This window comes from Oncorhynchus tshawytscha, linkage group LG24 (genome assembly GCF_018296145.1).
Source record: "Oncorhynchus tshawytscha isolate Ot180627B linkage group LG24, Otsh_v2.0, whole genome shotgun sequence".
NCBI lineage: Eukaryota > Metazoa > Chordata > Actinopteri > Salmoniformes > Salmonidae > Oncorhynchus > Oncorhynchus tshawytscha.
Window position 1 is genome coordinate 17,966,383 of NC_056452.1, and position 26,352 is coordinate 17,992,734.

A 26,352-nucleotide genomic window follows, 5' to 3' on the forward strand; every position below is an offset into this window, starting at 1 on the left:
TCACAATATGTTGACAATTTACGTTGAAACAACGTTGATTCAATCAGTGTGTGCCCAATGGGATGTGTGTGTCTGTGTGTGAGAGAGAGGGATTGAGAGAGTTATTGATAAAGACGTGCTGACAGCTATCAGACATAAATTGTGTAATTTAACTTTATTGATTCGTTTCCCACCTACACTCCCATGGCGGCCATTACTTTTCTTTACTGCCGTCTCACAGACAGTTAGCAGCTGCTCCTATTACTGAACAGGGTTGGATCGCATCTAGCAGAAATAACCCTGGTGTAGGATTATCTTTTACACGTTGTGACCCCTAATGACCCAATTTCAGATACCCATAATTCCTATGGACTTGCACATCATAGAATTGCACATATACGACCTTGGAGTCACAGTCAAGAATTTTATCTCCCTTTCATGTTGTTCAAACCCAGAATGGTGACGCATTAAGCAAACATGCCCCCAATGGCCCTCGATATTGATCAAGCGTGGCTATGTGTCATTGACCGTCAACCCTTTACCTCGAGCTCCGAGGGCTGGGGGCCCACGTATACACACAGATCGCTATGGAGTCCAGTTGTGTGGGTTCACTTTATTTCTTCCTCATTGTCCCTCAAATATGGCCAGGCAGAAAGCTTCCAAATCTTTTTTAATATCTTCCCTTTGCAATAAGAGGTTGTTAAAAAAAATATATACAAAAATAAGCGACAATTTACACTCATCTGAAATCTGTCAGTGAACCCTTGAAAAGGAGCAATTTTATAGCCAGTGGAACGTCAACTCCTCTGAAACCTTTCTGTAAACGGCTCCACATATTATTGCCTCATAAACATAGTCCACTTGCCAGACACCTCTAGCCCAAGTCGCTACCCACTGGGCACAGATGTCAATTCATCATCTATTCCACACTGGGTCAACATAACTTCATTGAAATGATGTGGAAACAACATTGATTCAACCAGTGGGTAGTTAGCAGGTCTTACACTTTAGACTCAAAGCAGCTCCAGACTACGCTTCACAGAGAACCACTAATTGTAACAGAGAATTGGTCAGAATTAGGGTTGCAAAGCTACTGATAATTTACAAAAGTTACTCGAATCTTCAGTAATTAAACAGATAATCTATGACAATCTATCGTAACTTTGGTAATTTATTCTTGAATAACTTTTAAAAAAGGCATTCATATATAGTATTTCATCTGAGTCCATATTGTCCACGAGTTTCTAATAGTCTACAGGGTATGGTTCAAGAGAAAATAACCTAATTAATTTAAAAGTCTCTAATCAACAACGCCATTATTTTCAATTAACTCTGCAACTCTTCCAACTATTGACTTTTTTCACAACTGCCACCAGTTTGATGCTAAAATATTGACAACCAATACATAATGACATCGTAAAATAAATTAAAATGTAGGATATTTTATGCTGAAACCCTCATATACCACATCAGTGGTATTCACTAAATTTAAGGTTTATATTTAGGATCATGTTTTACAGCTTTGAAATGTGATTTTTTATTTTAAAATCAACTTATTCAATGATTTCATCAATTTGACATGTGATAAGGCCACACAGAGGGCAAGAGATAATTACAGACACCTGTGATAATCTGAAGTACCAAAAAGGGTCACTAGATGTCTTGTGATAGACGGCATAAAATCCTTGAAAAATGTACCAACATTCTGGTAGTTTACTGGTAAACATGAAAAGTTTCCAGTAATATACCCTCCCTTTGCAACCCTAGTCAGAGCCTCTCTCATAATGTGACTTCACCACACAATCAATCCACCACAAGTCAACTGTTTATATACCAGGTAGGCTACAGTCAGACACGCATGCTACTAAGCAGTTTAACTTGAGCCTCACAGATTAATACTTTTTGTTATGAACATAAGGAGACAAAACACATAATTGTGATTTGTATGTTTTCAATGCAAATTTCCATCAATTACTTTTCTCTCGTGTGATTTAATATTTAAAACAGAAAGGTGATGATACTGTAGTGAGTAAGCGAGATTCAAATCAGCAATATGTAATATGTATCCATAAACAATATTTGTAAATTGTGAAACTAATTTAACACGACAATAGGTTGGGCGTTAAATGCAACATGAAAACAACTACAACAAAAATAGTTGATGACGATGGCAGTGATGATTATGATTTTAATAATGATGATAAAGATGATTATGCCATCAATCTCTGTCTTGTATTTTCTTTGTCCATCGTCTTGATAAAGAATCAGTTGCTTGATCATGAAGTTCCCATAAAGTAATTCATGTTTCATCCATCTGCCTTTATCGTGAAAAACCCTCACTCTATTCCATTTTAATAAGTATAAACCATCCATAGTTACAGTATAAACATTCTTACTCAATGACCATTCGATATAGGACTAATCTTGGGATGAACCAAACACCTTTTCTACTTGTCTTTTGTATCTCACCCCAAACAGTTCTGTAGGAAGAATTTCCCATAAAGTAAATGTCTTTGAGCTGACTTCCATGACATCACTGAAAATGTCCACACAAAGTTGATGTGAAAGTGTTAAGTCAACGTCTTTTGTGGGTCTTCTGGGAGCTCTTTGTCTTGGCCAGCGGCACATACTGTTGCTACCATCTTGTTTACATGCCACCTGTTGTTGTCTCCCGGTTGTCACAGAATTTATTCCTCATTTAATTAGTTATGGAAAATCGAATTACAGTGGTGTGATAGAGCAGCGGGGCCTCACCGCAGCCTTATTAGAAATGAAATTAGAGAACAAGTCAGAGCGGTGCAGAAATAGAAAACCTATTATCCAGTAGAAAAACAGCTGTACAGAAATGTATGTAGAAACACTTATATAGAAAAACACACTAATCTTTACCAACCTCCTTTATATACAAAGGACATGTCCAAAGACAGAATAAAATGTCATCATTTAAAGGGAAAGTTGGCGAACATGAAACATTTTCCAATGTTTTTCAGGAATCTCTATGCCACCGCACTGTTGCCCATCCCGCTTGTATCATTGAGGTCATAGCGCTCCGTGTCAGGGTTGCATTGCACACTGGGAAACCTCTTGGTGGGGCAGAGGAGGGTGAGGAAGTGGCGTCCGAAGGTTTCTGAGAGGCAGGCGTACAGGATGGGGTTGGCACAGCTCCAGGAATAGGACAACAGCACCACAAACTCAAAGCACCTGGCGAAGGTCAGCACCAGGTCCGTATGGTACAGCGAGCAGAAGTTGAAGGCGTAGAACGGCAGCCAGCACACAGCGAATGCCAGCACCACCGCCACCACCATCTTGGTGACCTGGGTTTCCAGGCGAGGGCTCTCCTGGCCTGGGGAGCTGGCCTGGTGGCGGTGGGTCCTCAGTGTGACCACCAAGGCGGTGTAGGAGACAATCATAACCAGGAAGGGCAGAGCAAAGCCCAGGACAAATGTGTAGGTGATGAAGGCCAGCCACCAGGAGTCGGAAGCCACCTGGGGGTCCAGGTTACACAGGCCGTCCCTAGCCGAGAAATGGATGGTTATGGGGAGGACAGGCAACAGAGAGAACAGCCACAGGAAGCCGCTGACTATCTTGGCCCGCCTGGGCGTGCGCCAGCGGGCGAACCGCAGCGGGTCAACCAGCGCCATGTAACGGTCAATGCTCATCACGGTCAGGCAGAAGACGCTGGTGAACTGGTTGATGCCATCCAGGACCATGACCAGCTTGCAGGCCAGGTCCCCGAATGCCCAGTGGTTCTGGAAATTCTGGATGGCGATGAAGGGGAGGCCCACCATAAAGAGGCCGTCGGCCAGGGCCAGGTTGAAGATGTACACCGTGGTGGCAGAAGCCATCTTGTCCAGCTTTAAGATGGCCACGATGACCAGGGTGTTCCCGGCCAGCCCTACGATGCACACAGCCAGGTAGAGAACAGCCATTGTCACACTGAACACATCCAGATCCTCCTGCAGATACATGTCCTCGTCCAGGTAACTGGTGGTGGGGTCAGCTATCGACCCCACATTGTAAAACGTCTCTGAGGTGAATGAGGAGTCCATCTTCGCTCAATACTTCCGTTTTTCAAAGTTTGGTTTGGATAAATTGTGGATAATTAAAAAAAATATGTGAACAACTTAGCAGCAAAAAAAGTCACAATAACAGTTAGAGTTCAAAAACATGTCTGTCTTTTCCTCTGCAAACAGCTTGACAGCACCTGTCCACCATTAGCATGACAAAAATAAGTCCAAAAACTTGTCTGTTACTTAGCCCAAGAAAACATCCATCCTCAAAGACAGGCAATTTCTGTGGTCACATGCTGTCCAAACCAACTGTTTCTTTTTTCTTTAAAACCTTTCAAGCTGAGTCCTTTGGTGTCCTGGAGGAAGCATTCTCTGTGGTAAGAAACTCACACCCATGTCACATGGAGCACTTCAGTGAAGCTGGACGCTGTGTGTGAGAGGGCTTTTATATCTCCCCTGCAGCATTGAAGTGTGTGTCTACGGCTGCGAGCCCCATCAGTCTCCCTCTGGCTCTCCTATAAGCCTAATAAGCTCCCTTGGCACTCCCAGCCCCGCTGTTATGCCGTTTCCAAGGTGTAACCAGCCCCATCTGTTACAATACTTTTGTTTTGATAACTAAACTAAACATTCTCCACAAAGTGCAATCCAGCTTCTTTTTTTTCTTCCTCTCTCCTCTTCACCCTCACCCCATCCTTCTGTCTCACCCAACCCACCCCTCTGCTCTCCTATACTCCCCTCACAGTTTGGGGGTCACTCAGAGCTGAACTAGCCCCCACTGCCACATACCCCACCACTTCCCGCTAGGGCCACCCACCTTCTAAACTGGCTAGAACGGATGAGCTGTGGACAGGAATGAAGCCCCTGTTGGTTATTGAGGCTTGTTTTGTTTTTTCTCGCAGTTGTTTTTCATCTTTTGTCTTTTGCTTCTTTCTCTGATTGGCTTTATTCCGTGGCAGTTCATTCATCATGGGGAGAGCGAGAGAGTGAGTGCGAGAGAGAGAGAAAAAGAAAGAGATGGCCGGTAGGCAGGCAGATAAAATGCAGGGTGAGTGATTGTCTCGGGTCCTGTTTTCCGTCAGACATGGATAGCTAGAATACTGCAACAGCCCACAGACCCAGGAGCCACCTGGCACTAAACAAACACATCAACACATCCAACAAATCATTTTTTTTCGTCACATACGTCAAATACAACAGGTGTAGACCTTACCGTGAAATGCTTACTTGTGAGCCCTTCCCAACAAAAAATAAGAGGAATAAAATGCACAAGAATGAAGGTAGCTATAGGGTATGGTAATGTGCAGGGGTACGAGGGATTAGAGGTAGATATGTAACAGTGCATTTGGAAAGTATTCAGACCTCTTCCCTTTTTTCCACATTTTGTTACGTTACAGCCTTATTCTAAAATGGATTAAATAAATAAAAAAATCCTCATCAATCTACACACAATATCCCACAATGACAAAGCGAAACCAGATTTTTTGACATTTTTGCAAATGAATTCAAAATAAAAAACAGAAATAGCTTATCTACATAAATATTCAGACCATTTGCTATGAGACTCTAAAATGAGCTCAGGTGTATCCTGTTTCCATTGATCATCCTTGAGATGTTTCTACAACTTGATTGGAGTCCACCTGTGCTAAATTGAATTGATTGGGCATGATTTGGAAAGGCACACACCTGTCTATATAAAGTCCCAGAGTTGACGGTGCATGTCAGAGCAAAAATCAAGCCATGAGGTAAAAGGAATTGTCCATAGAGCTCTGTGTCGAGGCACAAATCTGGGGAAGGGTACCAAAAATGTCTGCAGCATTGAAGGTCCCCAAGAACACAGTGGCTTCCATCATTGTTAAATGGCAGAAGTTTGGAACCACCAACATTCCTAGAGCTGGCCACACGGCCATACTGAACAATCCAGGGAGAAAGGCCTTGGTCAGGGAGGTGACCAAGAACTCGATGGTCACTCTGACAGAGCTCCAGGGTTCATTTGTGGAGATGGGAGAACCTTCTAGAAGGACAACCATCTCTGCAGCACACCACCAATCACGCCTTTATGGTAGAGTGGTCAGATGGAAGCCACTCCTCAATAAAAGGCACATGACAGCCTGCTTGGTGTTGCCAAAAGGCACCTAAAGGACTGATCATGAGAAACAAGATTTTCTGGTCTGATGAAACCAAGATTGAACTCTTGGGCCTGAATAACAAGCATCACGTCTGGAGGAAACCTGGCACCATCCCTACGGTGAAGCATGGTGGTGGCAGCATCATGCTGTGGGTATGTTTTTCAGACGCAGGGACTGGAAGACTAGTCAGGATTGAAGGAAAGTTGAATTGAGCAAAATACAGAGAGATCCTTGATGAAAACTTGCTCCAGAGTGCTCAGGAACTCAGCCTGGGGGCAAATGTTCACCTTCCAACAGGACAACGACCCTAAGCACACAGCCAAGACAACGCTGAAGTGGCTTCGTGACAAGTGTCTGAATGTCCTTGAGTGGCCCAGCCAGAGCAGGAACTTGAACCTGATCGAACATCTCTGGAGACACCTGAAAATAGCTGTGCAGCGATGCTCCCCATCCAACCTGACAGAGCTTGAGAGGATCTGCAGAGAAGAATGGGAGAAACTCCCCAAATACAGGCCAAGATGACTCAAGGCTGTAATCGATGACAAAGGTGCTTAAAGTACTGAGTAAAGGGTCTGAATACATATGTAAATGTCAGGTGGCTTCGGATACAGTTGCAGAGGGAGGTGTTCAGTCCCAGAGTCCCCAGCTTGGCAATGAGCTTGGAGGGGACTATAGTGTTGAACACTGATCTGTAGTCTATGAACAGCATTCTCACATAGTCATTTCCCCTCTTGTCCAGATGGGAAACAGCATTCTAAAGCACAATTGAGATTGCGTCATCGGTGGATCTGTTGTGGCGGTGTGCGAATTAGAGTGTGTCCAGGGTGTCTGGGATGATGGTGTTGATGCGTGTCATGACCAGCCTTTGAAAGCACTTCATTATTCAACCTTTATTTTGACAGGGAAGACATATTGAGGTCTCTTTTCCAAATGTGCCCGTGATTACAGATGTGAGGGCTACGGGGCTATAGTCATTTAGGCAGGTTACCTTGGAGTTCAACACTTGAACGAAATCATCAACACTTCAAACATGTCCAGGTGCTAAAGTGGTACAGGCGGGTGGAACGTTCAGTACCATCATAATTACAGCACCGTGCCTGTAGAAAGTATTCACACCCCTTGACTTTTTCTACATTTTGTTGTGCCTGAATTTAAAATTGATTCAATTTAGAAGACTGGTCTCTGGTCTTCACACAATACCCCATAATGTCAACGTGCAATTATGGTTTTCGAAATGTTTACAAGTGAATGAAAAATGAAAAGCTGAAAGGTCTTGTGTCAATTAGTATTCAACCCCTTTGTTATGGCAACCCTAAATAGGTTCACGAGTAAACATGTGCTGAATAAGTTGCATTAATGTTTCAAACACAGATTCAACCACAGAGACCTGGGAGGTTTTGCAAAGCCTTGCAAGGAAAGGCACCTATTGGTAGATGGGTAAAAATAAAAAAGCAGACTGATATCCCTTCCTAACTCAGTTGCAAGAGAGGTAGGAAACCTCTCAGGGATTTCATCATGAGGCCAAAGGTGACTTTAAAACAGTTACAAGGTTTAATTGCTGTGATTAGGAGAGAACTGAAGATGGAAAGAAGGAAGCCTGTATAGAATAAACATATTCCAAAACATACAATAAGGCACTAAAGTAAAACTGAAAAAAAATGTGGCAAAGAAATTAACTTTATCTCTTGAATACAAAGCGTTACGTTTGAGGCAAATCACAAAACACTACACAGAGTACCACTTGTCATGTTTTCAAGCAAGGTGGTGGCTGCATCATGTTATGGGGCAGCAGGTAGCCTAGTGATTAGAGCGTTGGACTAGTAACCGAAAGGTTGCTAGATTGAATCACCGAGCTGACAAGGTAAAAATCTGTCGTTCTGCCCTTGAACAAGGCAGTTAACCCACTATCCCTAGGCTGTCATTGAAAATAAGAATTTGTTCTTAACTGACTTGCCTAGTAAAATAAAATATGGCTATGTTTGTAATTTGAAAGGACTAGGGAGTTTATGATAAAAATAAACTAGAATAGAGCTAAACACAGGCAAAATCCCAGAGGAAAACCTGGTTAAGTCTGCTTTCCAACAGATAATGGGAGACAAATTCAAATATCAGCAGGACAATAACCTAAAACACAAGGCAAAATATACACTGGAGTTGCACAACAACACTGAATGTTCTTGAGTGGCAGTTTTGACTTAAAAATCTATGTTAAGGCTTGAAAATGGCTGTCTAGCAATGATCAACAACCAACTTGACTTAGCATGAAACATTTAAAAAAGAATAATGTGCAAATATTGTACAATCCAGAGACTCACCCAGGAACATTCACAGCTGTAATCGCAGCCAAAGGTGATTCTAACATGTATTGACTCAGGGGGTTGAATACTTAAATAATCAAGATATATGAGGTTGTTATTGCTTATGATTTTTATTTGACAAATGTTAGAATTTCTCCGCCACCTTGACATTAAAGTATTTCATGTAGATCGTCGACAAAAAAAAGTACAATTAAATCCATTTTAATCCGACTTTGTAACACAACAAAATGTGGAAAAAGTCAAGAGTTGTGAATAGTTTCTGAAGGTAGTGTACCTGTCTGATCCACTGTCTCCTGTATCTGAGAAGATCTCAAATTCTAAATGTTCCCTAAATTCTCACTTTCCATTACCCACACCCATCAACTCCTGGAGCCTGGCCTTTTACAGGCCCCTTTAAAGTGACAAATGCCTTTGTCCTTTAAAGTGAGAAATGCCTTTGTAGTCTCAGTACCTGCTTAGGTTGTTAGTACTTCATAGAGTGGTGCTGGTTTTCCTCTCATAAAACTACTCTAGAGGCATTCGGTTTCATTGAGCTAAATGTTCAGTTTCTCAGAGGCCTTGGATTTCACATATAATTTTTTCTAGCTGTCTTTAGAAAAGGAAGTGCAAAGCTGTTGGTTTATGATCAACTAAATCTCCTGAACATTTACAGTAGGAAATCTATGTGCCGTTTGTAAATAAACAACCAAAAAGTACTGTATGTCAGAGTGTCGAGCTGTGTTGAGCTGTGAAGTTGTATAAATGACGTATGATCACTGGACCGGGTGAGGCAAAAACTAAAGAACCATGAGTATTTACAGGCCAAAGATTTAATGAGGTCATTTCAACTGTGTCTTTGTGGAAAAAACATTCCAGTGTGCCACTACGTTTACTCTACTCCCATCTTTATCAAAACACAGCATGGACCACTCAAGCAGAGCTGTGAAGCACTTTCAACAACACACACACAATATACTTAATGCTTTTAGCTGGATGACTAGAGAACTGAGCTTACCTCCATCCTCTTTGCTGTGTATTGTCAGAAGATTTTCACAGAATGGAATCTAGGGCGTTGCGATGCGACCCACACAGCCTGACCATTCAGGGCTACTTGTTAAATGGAACCAACTGATTACAAACCAAATAATGTTGGTTAAAAGTCCAATGCAGCCACTTTTATCTCAATATCAAATCATTTCTGCATAACAATGAACTTCCTTACTGTGATTGTTTTCAAAAATAAAATAAACAAAAATAGCTTCTTAGCAAAGAGCAATTTCTCAAACAATAATTCTGGGAGTGGTCTGAGTGGCGAGGGGAAAACAGAAAACTAGCTGTTATTGGCAGAGAGGTTTCGAAATCTCTTTCTTATTGGTCTAGTAAGTAATTTATCACCTGGTGATATCACCAGGCAGGTCAAAACTCCATCCCACCAAAACAGGTTGACATTTCAGCAACAATTTTTAAACAGCTCTAAAAGGGCCTTATCATATTTTTTCTGATTTCACAGTGTAGTTCCAACCTCATAGTGGGGAAATGCATATAAAACACAGGCAAATCACATTTTTGACTGCACTGGGCCTTTAACTGGACTATAGCACTATTGATTGACAATAAGGAAAACTCACTGCCTGTCTTGAGGTTAAGGGCTTAAAAATCCTGAACCATGCATTATTCTCACTCTTTGTGCATTTGAGAGCTGGTCTGCACAATGACGTGTCACATAAGAGGGTGGTAGCTCTGACAGCTTTGGCTATGTCATGCATGGTAAGGATCATAATGTACCTACAGTTAATATTAGACTAAGCTAAGCAGAGCCAGAACAACAGATCAGCAAGAGAACGTTTAAAGCCTTAGAGTAAACCAATAGGCACAGACGTCAATTCAACTTATATTCCACGTTGGTTCAAAGTTAGTTAGTTGAAAATGAAAACCAGTGTGTGCCCAGTGGGGAGAGTACATTCATTGAGAGGAACATTTGGAATTGATCTGCTTAAGGCCCCACTGCCAACAACAGGTACAGCTTACATATTGAAGCTGATATAGGAAAATAATCACAATGGTTACTTACTAATCCTCAAGCACAATAACAGACTATTAATAACAGACCATTGCAAATAACAGACCCTAGCAAATTGTCAGTGGTCTATTGACATTCAAAAATAGCTTACAGCTTACATTCACAGAGGCATTTCATGGGTTGTAACTACGTCACCTTACCTGAACTGTCCCATGCAGTGGTACTTCAACCTATTTTCTGCTACATTGCTAAACTGCTTCACCTCATCCGCTGGGCAAGACATGAGAGATTGTAAATAAAAAATGACCTCCTGACAAAAGCTATATAGTGTGATATGCAAAATCAATACAAAATAATCAAAATAATACTATGCAGGAAATGATCCGTTTGAAAAAATCTAACATGACATTCATAAAACACCATTTGTAATATTGATGTCAAAAGTTAGTGGCTGGCTGTGACTTTGTGAACGAAGGCTTATTGGTTTATCAAATTAGAATACACGCCTCCAAATGCTGGAATAGCCAATGGCATCTTGCGAGGGGCAGTCCTCAACCTGTCACAGATACGTATACAGGGAAGTAGGAAGTAAATACATTCGACTTGCGGTGTCAGAAGTGACAGTAAGTATTTTTACATGATTTAATACAAGATGAGAATATATTAATCTGTCCCCGGATAACGCATGTGTCTTGGTAATGCCGTAAAGCACGTGTTTCGCTGCAACACAACCAGCGCAGCGAACAAAAGCAAAGTTATCTGACAGTGTCGTTTGATACTGCTAGGCCAACTCTTTGGATGATACTAGCAACGCACATTGATTTCAGATAGAGAGCCAAAAGAGACAGCTATTTTGGACACAAATAAAGATGTAACAATGCAATGAAAGGCATTAGCAAATGTTTCTCTTCTTGCTTGCCAAGCAAGTTTATTTAGCTATGTAGACAGCTAAGCAGGACGCTTGTGGGGTTGGGCAGTAATTTGCAAACATGCCACCCTGTCACATTCCTGAACCAACAGGATTTAGCACACACGCCTTTGTTCTACAAACTGATCTGTTATTTGGAGCACTCATATTACAAGGATTTCCTGACAATGTCCCTTACATTCGTCAAGTTAGCTAGCTACTGTGACTGTGTCGTAAAAACAACCTAAAGTATCCTGTGCGGCTCCACTCCACTGTGTGCATCTCTCTGTCCCCAAGATTGGCACCATGCTTCCAGGCTACAGTCCTGTGACCCAGGCCCTGCTGGGAACTCTGTTCACCTGGGGCCTGACTGCTGCTGGGGCTGCCCTGGTCTTCATCTTCTCCAGCCGACAGGTAAGGAACTGGTACAACGTTTCTCTGTGTGTTGCCGCTGTATGATGTTTTACTGTATTGTGACACTGCTATATGCAGACAAATACAGTTTATGTCCCTGGTGTGAACTCTTAATATGTACCTTAGTTTCACTAAATCAATTGCAGTATATTTGAATGGCTTCAGAAGTTAAAGTTCCATAGAAATGGAAAGTTCTATCTTTGAAGACATTTTTTTTTGTCCTTGTGAAGGGCATTTCCATGGCAATGGAATTACACAGACTCAGATTTTTTTCTATTTAAAATGTATGTTAAACAAAAAAACATTGATTTTAAAGTTGAACAAACCATATGGTAGTACAATGGCTACTTTGAACAATTTACACAGTCAAACAATTATAAAACATTTACTGGAAAGACTGCAGATGAAAAGTTTGGTAAAGAATTACAGTAAAATATCCCTCAGTTTTATTCTGTTACCAAACTTTATATATGCACAGTTCTTCCTGTAAATGTGTATTAGTAACATTTTTAGTTAAAATTCTTAAAAGTAGTCATTGAGCATAACGTCATATGGTTTGTTAAACTTTGAAATCACATGGTTTTTGTTTGGTTTACATTTTAAAGTGGAAAATCAGTGTCTCAGTGTAATTCCGTTACCATGGAATTGCTCTGAACTAAACATCACATTGGATTGTTGATGCCCTTGGTTTGACTTCACTCCTCCTTTCTCTCTGCCCTCCTCTTCAGAAGCGGATATTGGATGGAAGTCTGGGCTTTGCTGCTGGGGTAAGAAAATATGTTTTTGAACACACATACACACACCTGTTCTTTCTTTTTTTCCAAGCCCAGGGTTTCTCTGCTATCTGTCAACACATGAGTACGAGCAGATGTCAGATGTGACAGCCTTTTGAGTTGTTTTGGTAGACTCCGTTCTTTGTTTTCCAAACATTTCTTGAAGATCCTCAAAGCTAAAGGAAGGGTGAGACTTTTCCGAAGGTATTGCCTACTGCCTTATAAGAAGAAGTCTTATCTTTCTGGGATAGTTTGGCAGACACGTTGCCTCCCTTACAGTTAGGTATCTGATTCGCAATTTTTTGTTTGTTGTATTTGTCTCATCGCTGTGTAACGGATGTGAAACGGCTAGCTTAGTTAGCGGTGCGCGCTAAATAGCGTTTCAATCAGTGACGTCACTTGCTCTTAGACCTTGAAGTAGTAGTTCCCCTTGCTCTACAGCTGCAACTCCCCAACGTGCTCGCGAGGCGATGGTTGAGTCCTGCGTCCTCCGAAACATGACCCGTCAAACCACGCTTCTTAATACCCAACCCGCTTAACACGGAAGACAGCCGCACCGATGTGTTGGAGGAAACACTGTTCAATTGACGACTGAGGTCAGCCTGCAGGCGCCCGGCCCGCCACAAGGAGTCGCTAGAGCACGATGAGCAAAGTAAAGCCCCCCTGCCAAATCCTACTCTAACCCTGACGATACTGGGACAATTGTGCGCTGCACTATGGGACTCCTGATCTTGGCCGGTTGTTACAGTGGGGCAAAAAAGTATTTAGTCAGCCACCAATTGTGCAAGTTCTCCCACTTAAAAAGATGAGTGGCCTGTAATTTTCATCATAGGTACACTTCAACTATGACAGACAAAATGAGGAAAAAAAATCCAGAAAATCACATTGTAGGATTTTTAATGAATTTATTTTTAAATTATGGTGGAAAAATAAGTTTTTGGTCTAACAAAAGTTATCTCAATACTTTGTCATTGCCAACAAAGGGTATATAACAGAGGTCAAATGTTTTTTGTAAGTCTTCACAAGGTTTTCATACACTGTTGCTGGTATTTTGGCCCATTCCTCCATGGAAGATCTCCTCTAGAGCAGTGATGTTTTGGGGCTGTTGCTGGGCAACACGGACTTTCAACTCCCTCCAATGATTTTCTATGGGGTTGAAATCTGGAGACTGGCTAGGCCACTCCAGGACCTTGAAATGCTTCTTACGAAGCCACTCCTTCGTTGCCCGGGCGGTGTGTTTGGGATCATTGTCATGCTGAAAGACCCAGCCACGTTTCATCTTCAATGCCCTTGCTGATGGAAGGAGGTTTTCACTCAAAATCTCACGATACATGGCCCCATTCATTCTTTCCTTTAAACGGATCAGTTGTCCTGGTCCCTTTGCAGAAAAACAGCCCCAAAGCATGATGTTTCCACCCCCATGCTTCACAGTAGGTATGGTGTTCTTTGGATGCAACTCAGCATTCTTTGTCCTCCAAACATGATGAGTTGAGTTTTTACCAAAAAGTTATATTTTGGTTCCATATGACATTCTCCCTTTCCTCAAACCAAGCTGCTTACCTATTGCAGATTCAGTCTTCCCAGCCCGGTTCAGGTCTACAATTTTGTTTCTGGTGTCTTTTGACAACTCTTTGTTCTTGGCCATAGTGGAGTTTGGAGTGTGACTGTTTGAGGTTGTGGACAGGTGTCTTTTATACTGATAACAAGTTCAAACAGGTGCCATTAATACAGGTAACGAGTGGGGGACAGAGGAGCCTCTTAAAGAAGTAGTTACAGGTCTGTGAGAGCCAGAAATCTTGCTTCTTTGTAGGTGACCAAATACTTATTTTCCACCATAATTTGCAAATAAATTCATTACAAATCCTACAATGTGATTTAAAAAAAAAAATTCCCCCCTCATTTTTGTCTGTCATAGTTGAAGTGCCTATGATGAAAATGACAGGCCTCTCTCATCTTTTTAAGTGGGAGAACTTGCACAATTGGTGGCTGACTAAATACTTTTTTGCCCCACTGTATATGCCTTAGACCACCGCGCCACTCGGGAGGCCCTCTCAGATTCGTGATCTTAATTATGCATCTGATTTATACTCCCCTATGTCTTGTAGAATGTAAGAAGAAGAATATTTATGTAAGGTATTGTTGCCACCACTACAAACACTGATTCAATTTAAATCAAATGTATTTATATTGCCCTTCGTACATCAGCTGATATCTCAAAGTGCTGTATAGAAACCCAGTCTAAAACCCCAAACAGCAAGCAATACAGGTGTAGAAGCACAGTGGCTAGGAGAAACTCCCTAGAAAGGCAAAAACCTAGGAAGAAACCTAGAGAGGAACCAGGCTATGAGGGGTGGCCAGTCCTCTTCTGGCTGTGCCTGGTGGAGATTATAACAGAACATGGCCAAGATGTTCAAATGTTCATAAATGACCAGCATGGTCAAATAATTATTATCACAGGAGTTGTCGAGGGTGCAACAGGTCAGCACCTCGGGAGTAAATGTCAGTTGGCTTTTCATAGCCGATCATTGAGAATCTCTACCGCTCCTGCTGTCTCTAGAGAGTTGAAAACAGCAGGTCTGGGACAGGTAGCACGTCCGGTGAACAGGTCAGGGTTCCATAGCCGCAGGCAGAACAGTTGAAACTGGAGCAAAAGCACGGCCAGGTGGACTGGGGACAGCAAGGAGTCATCATGCCAGGTAGTCCTGAGGCATGGTCCTAGGGCTCCGGTCCCCTGAAAGAAGTCTACCTTTAGTAGGTGCCATGGGGAAACTGGAAATTATATGAACATTTCTAGTAAAAGTATCTCTCTCCCCAAATAATTGTATTTTCTAAGTAACATTAATATACTGATTTGATTAAAATGAAATCAAGAGAGCCATGTGGCCGCTATGGTTTCAGAGAGTTAAGTTCACAGCAGCAATCCATTATTCTTGGCCTAATCATAAAGTATGAGTTTATTAAATAATTCATACAAATGGGTACAATTTTTTTTTTTTATGTTCTGGATTTTCAAAAACACAGAAAACACAACAGTTGAACCATTTTTTACATGACAATACATTAAGTCTTGACTTTAGGCTCTGCAGCTTCAGGGTAGCTCACTGCCATATCAAACCTAAATCATTACCATAAACTTCAGGGAGTGAGCACATCATAGCTACATATTTTTTATTTAACCTTTATTTAACTAGTCAGTTAAGAACAAATTCTTATTTACAATGACGGCCTAGGAACAGTGGGTTAACTGCATTGTTCGGGGGCAGAACGACAGATTTTTTTTTTTACTTTGTCAGCTTGGGGATTCGATCTAGCAACCTTTTGGGCAGTGGCCCGACGCTCTAACCTCTAGGCTACCTGCCGCCCCAATATCAGCTGATGATATCAAACACTCAGGTTTCCGGTCTGAACTGGCTTCGCTTTATTTCTGGGCCCAACTATGGTCTAGATCTGAGCTGTTTTTGAGGGAGGATGTAAGGAGCAGTTGATTGATCACTATGAACATGAATTAAACTATTAGCCTACACGGAGTATAGAAAAATACCTGAAAATAAGCTGCAAACTTTGAGTATGTTTGTACCAGCTACTTTTCCTTTTGCTGGTTAACTTTAGGACTTTTCTCTTTAGGAATATTTTTGACTCCTCAGTACTATCAGAGTAGAATGTAACAGTTGGCTTGTGGTGACTGAGGAGTGTCTGGTCTGGAAGGGAATTTAGTAATAACATTACAAGGCAAAATGCAAATACAATCCTCCAGTCCTGCCCTCTGCAGAGGCAAGGCCGAGAGCTGCTTCTACCTGCCGCTCTCATTCGTCACTCCTCCTCATGGTGACCTTCTCACAGGCAGTGGGGTTCTGTTCATTAAAGTCTGTTGTAGACATCTGCTCCTCCACTGCCTCACTCACTTTGTATTCTGATGCTCACAGGTAGCTCACGCAGTCCCTGAAATGCGCTGGGAATAGTTTTTTTGCTGAGGGGTTCAGTACCATACCTCTCTGCTTTCTCCATCTTTACTGCTGCTCTTCCCAGCTTTTAAATTTGGCTGTGAAGTCTTGCATCTTGGACCGTGGCATAGACATTTAGCTAGTCTTGGCAAACAAAGTCATATGCTGTGTTTTACTTTGGAGCGGGTCCCTATGGGAGGAGACCAGGTTGAAGGAAGTGCGGTTCTGTTGTTACTAGTCCCACTGGTCTCTTAAGTCATAACAAATAAACCGCAGACTAGACACAACCCAAAGGGCTGTATTCAGACAAGCATCTGTAGAAAGTTTACAGTAGAACACCACTGTGTTTATGTCGCCTTCTTTGGAGTGGTTGCATTTCCTCGTTATTTTAGAGGCTCAGGTAGCAAGTGTGTGTGTGTGTGTGTGTGTGTGTGTGTGTGTAAAGGAGAGAGAGATCCTTATCCTACAGATGCTCATTTAAGAGATGCTGGTGTGTGCAGTCAGTCGGTGGTGAGTGTGGAGTCGTGACTGCCTAAGGGTGGAGAGGAATTTTAAAGGGACTATTGATCTGAGACAAAGACCTCCTGAGTATAATGGAGAGCTCTCCCTCAGGGAGATGAGGGAATCTGGATGGGGGGAAAGGTGAGCTCTCCCTCAGGGAGATGAGGGAATCTGGATGGGGGGAAAGGTGAGCTCAAAGATAGTAGAAAGGATTGTCAGAAGTAGGTGAGTCACAAATAGATACAAGGCTATACCAGAGAGGTGACCGCTACTGCAACAATGTCCCTAGCTATGAATAGAGAAAACGTACGAGGGAGACTGCAGATAAGAAATATGAGATTGAAGTTTAGGGGAGCTGAAATCAGTACCTTTTTATTATTTTATTGACATTGTTCTCTTTTTGTCCAGCTCCCGTGCCAGCTATGTATGTGCATCAACATTAAATGTTCATCTTTCTGGCGTCCACCTAATTTGGCACGGAGTCAGTTAGCATTTTCTAAATGTCATGTATGTGTCCACAAACACTACATATGGAGAGGGAGAGATTAGTTTCAGGTAAGAAGTTGGCCAAGTTCCTTTATTTATTCAGGTGTCATGCATGGCATTCCCTTTGCTTCGCTCAGGAGAAATGTGGCTTCTGAGGCATCTGCATTAGACCTAGGAGGGAGCTGTCTATAGAAACACAAGTTCCTGTCTAGAAGAAACATCTATAATAACAGAATGAGATGGGAAAGAGATGTTTGCGTTCTCTTAATTTGATCACTCTTTTCTTGCAGAGAATTTTCCTGCGCTGCTGGAAATTCAAACGTGTAGTGGCTCCGAGGTTTAAAAATTCTTCTAAAGATTATAATTTCCACTATAACATTTCAGACTGGATTTTCCCGAACGAAAATAGCATCAACCCAATACAAAAATATCCCTTAATTGTAATCCACATAATAATTCACATGTCCTGTTGCTGCAGGATTATTTTCCTGCTGTGAGAAACTGGTCAAATTAAGAGAGGACATCTGTAGGAAAGAGTGAACGACACTAAAGAAAGAACCGAGGTTGAAATTGAATCATTGATGACCTGACGTGATATAGTAGGCGATATTGTAACGGTCCACTGGGTGCAAAATTGAATTTGAAATGAATGAATTTCGCACTGACTTCGCATGATTGGATTGTTGTTTGACGGATATTCTTACAATGCGTTTGCTTTTTACTCCAGTGGATATGACTGGGTGCATACAAAGCCTAGTGTGGGAGAAAGAATGCAGTCAAGGAACATGCATAGTATTGAGGAATGTGGTTATTCCAGCACATGCGAAGGAGAATTACATTCTGATAAGAGTAGGATATGTTAATCGTCTTCAGCGCCTTGTAATTAATCAAAATATATAGAAATAAATGAAATGGGGAATGAAACAGCAATATTTTTTAGTGCTAAAGATGAATCATGTCTCGTTCCTTATCAGTTCCAACTTCCGTGAGTTCTAGACGGACTTTCTGAAATTGGCTGCTTATTGTCCTTGGACCTTTTTTAGGCTCCGACAAAGACTGTTACCCATTGTGTTTGAAATAGCGACGTTTTCAGATTTGTGTTACTTGTACAGATAAACAAACATGATGTTTTATAGGAAAGCAGGGATAAACTATTCAAAGCTCAACTTGTGGTGTCTATGGGAAGATCCTTCACTACAGTGACTGCACACGACCCTGGTTTGATTTAGGTCGACTGTGAATATGCCTTTGCCATGATAGTGTATTAACTACTTTGATTTAGGTCGACTGTGAATATGCCTTTGCCATTATAGTGTATTAACTAGCCAACAAAGGTAGAACATGGTCAATTAATTGCAGGGTTACACTGAGGTGAAAACTTTTCCATCAGACATGGTAAAAACAAGTGTCAGGGTGACTAAAATTAGTTAATATGAATTGATACACACTGTGCTAACTGAACGCAAAACCAAATGAAACAAATAGTTTCTAACATTGTTAGACATATAATAATAGATAGGATTATTAAACCTACATAACAAACAGAAATGTTTAGCATGATCATCAAAATATAATGTGCTATAAGCGCAGCACTTACTCATTCAGATGGAATAAGAAGCTTATGGTTGTGTTGTGTAGGCTCAATCATTTACATGGCCTTAACATGTAACACGTAGCCTACTGATGCAGGTGCAGTCTGTGTACTAAACATTGGAGTCTGGCTAGTCGTTCAATGCGATGGCTTTTTCCACGTTTGTGCCGTTATCGTTATGCACACGTGCTGCTCCTCATTCAGGCCCCAGGGGGCTAAAGCTTCTCTCAACCCCAGAGCGATGTTTTCTCCCGTGTGATCTCCGGGGAAGTAGCCTGTGATGTTTGCAAGCACCAGCCTTTCAGTTTCAAACTACTGTACTGTAGGGCTCGCCTGTTCTACCCAAGGTCTGTTGTCGTCGCGTAATAATCAACACGCTCTGTTAACTTTTCCCTTCATTTTGTTATACAGTGTTGGGATGGTGACTTTGGAGAAATATGTGCGAGATGGAATCTTGTATATCCTGTTCCGCGTGTCTGTCATCTTGCTGAAGCCGTCTTTGCTGACTTGTGTAAATAGGAATCATGTCTTTGGCTATCACCTATGTGACTGCGAGATGATATTCTTTTGACGACGCAAAATGGCATTCCTGTTTAAGATGGGTGGCTGAGTGGCTTTGGTGCTGTCCGTCCGTCCCCCTCCCCCTCCCCATGCAATCGTCATAAAGTGCGGGATGGTTCTTCAAATTATTCAATATACTTGTCGCCGCGAGGCACTTTTTGCACAGCACTTGCATTTGGTTGACATGCACTGCTCAAAAAAATTAAGGGAACACTAAAATAACACATCCTAGATCTGAATGAATTAAATATTCTTATTAAATACTTTTTTCTTTACATAGTTGAATGTGCTGACAACAAAATCACACAATTATCAATGGAAATAAAATTGATCAACCCATGGAGGTCTGGATTTGGAGTCACAATCAAAATTAAAGTGGAAAACCACACTATACAGGCTGATCCAACTTTGATTTAATGTCCTTAAAACAAGTCAAAATGAGGCTCAGTAGTGTGTGTGTGTGTGTGTGTGTGTGTGTGACCTCCACGTGCCTGTATGACCTCCCTACAACGCCTGGGCATGCTCCTGATGAGGTGGCGGATGGTCTCCTGAGGGATCTCCTGAGGGCTGTGCGGCCCCCCAAAGAAATGCCACCCCACACCATGACTGAGCCACCGCCAAACCAGTCATGCTGGAGGATGTTGCAGGCAGCAGGACGTTCTCCACGGCGTCTCCAGACTCTGTCACGTCTGTCACGTGCTCAGTGTGAACCTGCTTTCATCTGTGAAGAGCACAGGGCACCAGTGGCGAATTTGCCAATCTTGGTGTTCTCTGGCAAATACCAAACGTCCTGCACGGTGTTGGGCTGTAAGCACAACCCCCACCTGTGGACGTCGGGCCCTCATACCACCCTCATGGAGTCTGTTTCTGACCATTTGAGCAGACATGCACATTTGTGGCCTGCTGGAGGTCATTTTGCAGGGCTCTGGCAGTGCTCCTCCTGCTCCTCCTTGCACAAAGGCGGAGGTAGCAGTCCTGCTGCTGGGTTGTTGCCCTCCTACGGCCTCCTCCACGTCTCCTGATGTACTGGCCTGTCTCCTGGTAGCGCCTCCTTGCTCTGGACACTACGCTGACAGACACAGCAAACCTTCTTGCCACAGCTCGCATTGATGTGCCATCCTGGATGAGCTGCACTACCTGAGCCACTTGTGTGGGTTGTAGACTCCGTCTCATGCTACCACTAGAGTGAATGCACCGCCAGCATTCAAAAGTGACCAAAACATCAGCCAGGAAGCATAGGAACTGAGAAGTGGTCTGTAGTCACCACCTGCAGAACCACTCCTTTATTGGGGATGTCTTGCTAATTGCCTATAATTTCCACCTGTTGCCTATTCCATTTGCACAACAGCATGTGAAATTTGTCAATCAGTGTTGCTTCCTAAGTGGACAGTTTGATTTCACAGAAGTGTGATTGACTTGGAGTTACATTGTGTTGTTTAAGTGTTCCCTTTATTTTTTTGAGCAGTGTAGTTTTGCCTGTAGCTGAAAAACTGCCACACCACTGAAGATGCGCTCTACTTTGGCACCAAATCGATCTCGTTAGCACTCGCAGCACTCATGTTTCCCAGGTTTACTGAGGTAGAACCCTTTCTCTCCTCACCAGCCTCTAACTGCACTCTCTGAACGGGGATGTTTGTGATTGGCCAGTATGTGATTGGTCAGCGTCCTCTGTGCGTGTCGAGAGCAAATGAACAGAGTGTAGCATATCTCATTGGAGGAGGTACTGTAGTCTCGTTTCTGTTGTATTAATGGAGTGTCAAATAAAGGAGAAAATCGCAATATTGATATTGCACATGTCCGATCATTTCGAGCTGAATTAAATTCATTGTGTAGACCTATCTCACACTCACATACATTATGGTCACGGATACTCCCAAGTTATGCCGGCAGACTCGAATTAGCATAGCTGTAGACTTGGACATGTGCAGACTACTGGACCAGATAGGCAGACATCTGTGACCGTTCACAAAGTTATAACTTTTCCAGGAAGACTACTGTAACTTTTCTTAATCACCCATTGGCTTCGTTAGGTTCAACAAACAAAACAAAGTTCTCAACATTTTTGTTGGAGTTTGTTGACCAATGTCGATTGCTTCAAGAATGCTCATCGTCGGCGTATGTCGAAGAACGTATGGAATTTTCATGATCATTATCGTACACCAGGTCCTTGCGGCTTGAACAGTCCTTTCAGTTTTCTCCTACATAAAAAATGCATATAAATGGATTCTTTGACCTATTCAGAGACAATGTGATATAGGTCATTGGTTCTTCTGCCTCATGCCTCAGTAAACAACAGTCCATAAACGCTATCAAGATTGAATAGCCTGTTTGAACTCTGGATTATTCACAGTTTGTTCCTTTTTTTAGTTGATGTGGAACAGAGTGGAAAGCCTCGGATATCCATAAAATAAGGGATGCTTTTGAAAAAAAATGGATTTCTCCACATGCAGAAGCCAGATCAATCCTGACTGCTAGGCCTAATTGTGCAATATCCTGAGATGTGATGTGCACTGACATATCATACAGATTTTCAAATAACCCATGACTGAGACTGCTCAGCAGGCAAGCTTCTCTATTCTGAATGTCCTTCCTTCAATTGATGTTGAACGAGGTAGATGGTAAAGATATATAGATAGATAGGTGGACATTGACTATAAGGAAGTGCACACCGGCAGGTGTGATCATCAAATGAGAAAAACTAATTTGGTTTGTCACATGCGCCGAATACAACAGGTGTAAAACTTACTGTGAAATGCTTACTTAACCAACAATGTAGAGTTAATAAAAAAGTAGGTAAAAAAAAAATGTGCTCAATAAACTAAAGGAAAAATAGTAGCGGAACAATAATGAGGATATCTCTCTCTCTATCACAGGAGATTGGTGGGACCTTAAATAGGGAGAAAAACACCTACCCATTCAAGGGTTTTTCTTTATTTTTCCTATTTCCTACATTGTACAATAATAGTGAAGACATCAAAACTATGAAATGACACACATGGAATCATGTAGTAACCAAAAAAGTGTTAATCAAATCTAAAATGTATTTTGATTTGTTTTTCTTCAAAGATGACAGCTTTGCACACTCTTGACATTCTCTCAACAAGCTTCATGAGGTAGTCACCTGGAATGCATTTCCAGGTGACTGCGGCTGTTTTTCATGGTTCAGGCTAGGCCCCCAAGTTCCTGTGAAGGGAAATCTTAACGCTACAGCATACAATGACATTCTAGACGATTCTGTGCTTCCAACTTTGTGGCAACAGTTTGGGAAAGGCCCTTTCCTGTTTCACCATGACAATGTCCCCATACACAAGTGGGGTCCATACAGACATTTTTTGTCGATCAGTGTGGAAGAATTTGACTGGCATGCTCAGAGCCCTGCCCTCAACCCCATCGAACACCTTTGGAATGAATTGAATTGAATTGGAACGCCGACTGCGAGCTAGGCTTAATCGCCCAACATCATTGCCCGACCTCACTAATGCTCTTGTGACTGAATGGAAGTCCCTGCAGCAACCATATGTATATAGGAACCATGAATTCTGCTCTGTGTCAGACAATTCTACAGGACAATGTCAGGCCATCTGTCTGTGAGCTGAAGCTGAAGCACAGCTGCATCATGCAGCAAGACAAGGATCCAATGGCTTGAAAATGAAAATGGCTAAAAAAGTAACACCATTTGAAGTTTCGGGATGGTCTAGTCAGACCTAACCACAATTGAGATGATGTGGCAGGACTTGAAACGAGCAGCTCATGCTTGAAAACCCACAAATGCCGTGGAGTTACTGCAGTTTTGCATGGAAGAGTGGGCCAAAATCCCTCCACAGTGACGTGAGAGACTAATCAACAACTACAGGAAGCGTTTGGTTGGAGTCATTGCAGCTAAAGGTGGCACAACCAGTTATTGAGTGTAAGGGGGCAATTACTTTTTCACACAGGGGCATTGGGTGTTACATAACTTTGTTTCTGAAATCAATTAAAAAAGTTTAATTGTTGTGTTATTTGTTTACTCAGGCTCACTTTATCTAATATTTGGTTTTGGTTGAAGATCTGATGACATTCAGTATCAAAATATGCAAAAGTAGAGATCTTTTTCATAGCACTGTATCATGCCCTCTGAAGTGCGATCAACGTGGCAACCAAGCTATGTGCAGCTCAGTCATACAACACAAGTTTGTTCAAAGAATGATATCTTCGTGATAGGATTGATCATAGGCATTATCACTGGCTATTTTCATAGCTACATCGCAACACTGTATCAGTGTATCAAACCTCTTAAACTAGCATCCATTATTCTCACCTTGATACCTGATGCTTGTTGAGACCTTAGGCTGAGAGAGAAATGACGCTCGGCTCCGGATCGTACAGGAAGGTCACCCATGCTTCAAAATCTCGAGGACTCCACTGTCGCAGCTCAATTTCTCGGATGGCTTTTTTTTGTGTAAGCCATAAGGCCGTGAGATCTCTTGGGGGAAATTAATACAGCCTACGTCTCCCTAGTCTCCGGACCCCAGACCAAGTCTAAGACACTGTAATTGGCAGCTAAAAGCTCAGGTGGAATTGCCAATTTTCCTAAGATGTCCGACCCAGGGAGACCAGAGCCATATTACCAATAGGGGACTGATTTATGCCGCTACACACGTCAGACTACATTCTGTCCTTGAGCAACAGGTGATTCCAACCCAATCATCTATTTCTTGCCAAGACCTCCATGACAAGGAGACCTCTTTGCTGTGTGGTGTAACTGACTGAGCAATTGACCCCAGATTTATACATATAATTGACCCCATTTATCCTCCACCCAGGGTGAGGAAGAATATCACATTGAAATAATAATTGCGAAAATATCTATTTGTTCAACCAGGTGACTTTGTCATCATCGTTAGTGGAGCCCCTTTGATGAAAGGCAATGAGGAAGAGCGCATTCATTGTTCAGTCCCTAAAACCTTATCTGAGTTATATAATTGACCCCAGATATACTGTGGAGATGTGCACTCTTTCCTCCACCCAGGGTGAGGAAAAATGCCTGGGCAAGTCATAATTACAGGTTACTCTGCTATTGCCAGTGGAGCCTCTGTTGCTGATAATGGTAGTTGTCAACGAAAAGCCTCAGTGTTCACTTTTTCAGTCCCCAAAACCTGAGAGCGAGACTAGGTATCTAAATAATTGATGCAGCAGGAAGGAAGTCAGGGTAACACAAAAAAAACCAACTCCATATTGTGAAGAACTAATCACTCACCCGGACAGACTGACTGACGGAGCTGCCTGTTGAAGCTTGCCTCTCGCATCCAGCCGTTGATGGAATAATGGCTGTCATCAATAACAAATCAAGGCTTTTTGTCTCCCAGAAGTTAACTTTAAACCTGGTGGCTCCATTTGGAGAAAAAAACTGAGCGTAATAATTGGATAAATATGCAGATGTCAGACAAACCCAGCCAATAGCTCAGAGCCCCAGCCTGTTCAAGTTTTAACACATTGCACACCCGTTAATAAGATGAATTATGACCTACAGCCCAAACTCTTAAATTAGGTTATTAGACTACCTCTATATGAGGGAGAGGTCCTATTACAGTAAGTCTTTAGGGTGGTTAAAGAGCGTTGGCATTGAGTGTGACAGTCTACAAGTGTTCATCTAGTTGAGTTCACCCAAGATCATGTGGTTTAGATACAACACTGAAGACTGGTTGGTCACACCTTATTTGAATGACAATCTCACACCTGTTTAGCTGGGGTTCAGGTTGGGGTTGGTGCTCTCTGGATGGAGCACAGAGGTAGTTCATTGGCAGCTGAGTTCAGGGGAGGCCACAGTGGGTTAATTGAAACGACAGAAATGAGTCTCTTTGTGCAGACACTGTTGTCATCTCTGTGGCCATGTAACCAAGGCCATCTTATTTACTTGATACTCATTGGGTTATTTTCAGCCCATTATTGGAAGTATGAGTCAGTAGATAGTGAATATTTTCTTCCCGTTATGACCAGATACTATCGCTGGCTATGTTTGAGATTCTTTCCCCTTTGTAATGAAATGTGTTGTTTGGACCTCCTTATCCAATAATTGTTATATGTATTTTTTTACTCGATCTGCAATTTTTAAACCATGATGAATAAAAATCGCTTTTGATTTTTTGGGGGGCGGTGTCCACAAACACTTAACTATGGTTTCAGTTAGGTTACACTAAAAATGTTTTTTTTTTTTACAGCTTACAGTGTAGTAATCTACACTGTTATGGGTCTTTTCTATAAACTAGTGTACCAGTGAGGATTTCCTACACTGGACAACTTGTTACATCTGTTGATAAGTCATTGATAATAATCTGCACATTTTTTAAATATCATTGCATTAAGATATAAGTGGGGAACATAAACTCAGCAAAAGAAGAAACGTCCTCACTGTCAACTGCGTTTTATTTTCAGCAAACTTAACGTGTAAATATTTGTATGAACAAAACAAAATTCAACAACTGAGACAACCTGAACAAGTTCCACAGACATGTGACTAACAGAAATATAATAATGTGTCCCTGAACAAAGGTGGGGTCAAAAGTAACAGTCAGTATCTGGTGTTGGCACCAGCTACATTAAGTACTGCAGTGGATCTCATCTACTGTACCAGATTTGCCAGTTCTTGCTGTGAGATGTTACCCCACTCTTCCACCAAGGCACCTGCAAGTTCCCGGACATTTCTGGGGGGAATGGCCCTAGCCCTCACCCTCCGATCCAACAGGTCCCAGACGTCCTCAATGGGATTG

At 42.1% G+C, this 26,352-nt stretch overlaps 3 protein-coding genes across 6 annotated transcripts in view; 1 reads left to right on the forward strand and 2 right to left on the reverse strand.

Moving 5' to 3' along the window:
* Nucleotides 1–10,868, reverse strand: part of sstr2a (somatostatin receptor 2a) — a 29,315-nt gene extending 18,447 nt beyond the window's left edge. For 2 of the 3 annotated variants that reach the window (XM_024386571.2, XM_024386573.2), the window contains exon 1: nt 9,428–9,653. In XM_024386571.2, coding sequence (XP_024242339.1) covers nt 9,428–9,433 — 6 coding nt within the window. In that variant the 5' untranslated portion in view covers nt 9,434–9,653. Of the gene's footprint in view, nt 1–9,427; nt 9,654–10,632 lie in introns of those variants that run through there. The other variant, XM_024386574.2, reaches the window with a different exon arrangement.
* LOC112223516 (somatostatin receptor type 5) lies at nt 633–4,677 on the reverse strand. The gene has a single exon (XM_024386575.2). It carries the CDS (start codon nt 4,026–4,028, stop codon nt 2,976–2,978), a length of 1,053 nt encoding a protein of 350 aa, XP_024242343.1. The 5' UTR covers nt 4,029–4,677; the 3' UTR covers nt 633–2,975.
* Nucleotides 10,869–10,967: 99 nt separating the features above from the next.
* Nucleotides 10,968–26,352, forward strand: part of LOC112223514 (zinc transporter ZIP11) — a 132,433-nt gene continuing 117,048 nt past the window's right edge. For both annotated transcript variants that reach the window (XM_024386569.1, XM_024386570.1), the window contains exons 1-3: nt 10,968–11,055; nt 11,637–11,753; nt 12,482–12,520. In XM_024386569.1, coding sequence (XP_024242337.1) covers nt 11,646–11,753; nt 12,482–12,520 — 147 coding nt within the window. In that variant the 5' untranslated portion in view covers nt 10,968–11,055; nt 11,637–11,645. The remainder of the gene's footprint in view (nt 11,056–11,636; nt 11,754–12,481; nt 12,521–26,352) is intronic.

Coding starts and splice junctions, on each gene's coding strand:
- LOC112223516 (XM_024386575.2), bottom strand. CDS start 4,028: ATGGACTCCTCATTCACCTCAGAGACGTTTTACAATGTGGGGTCGATA.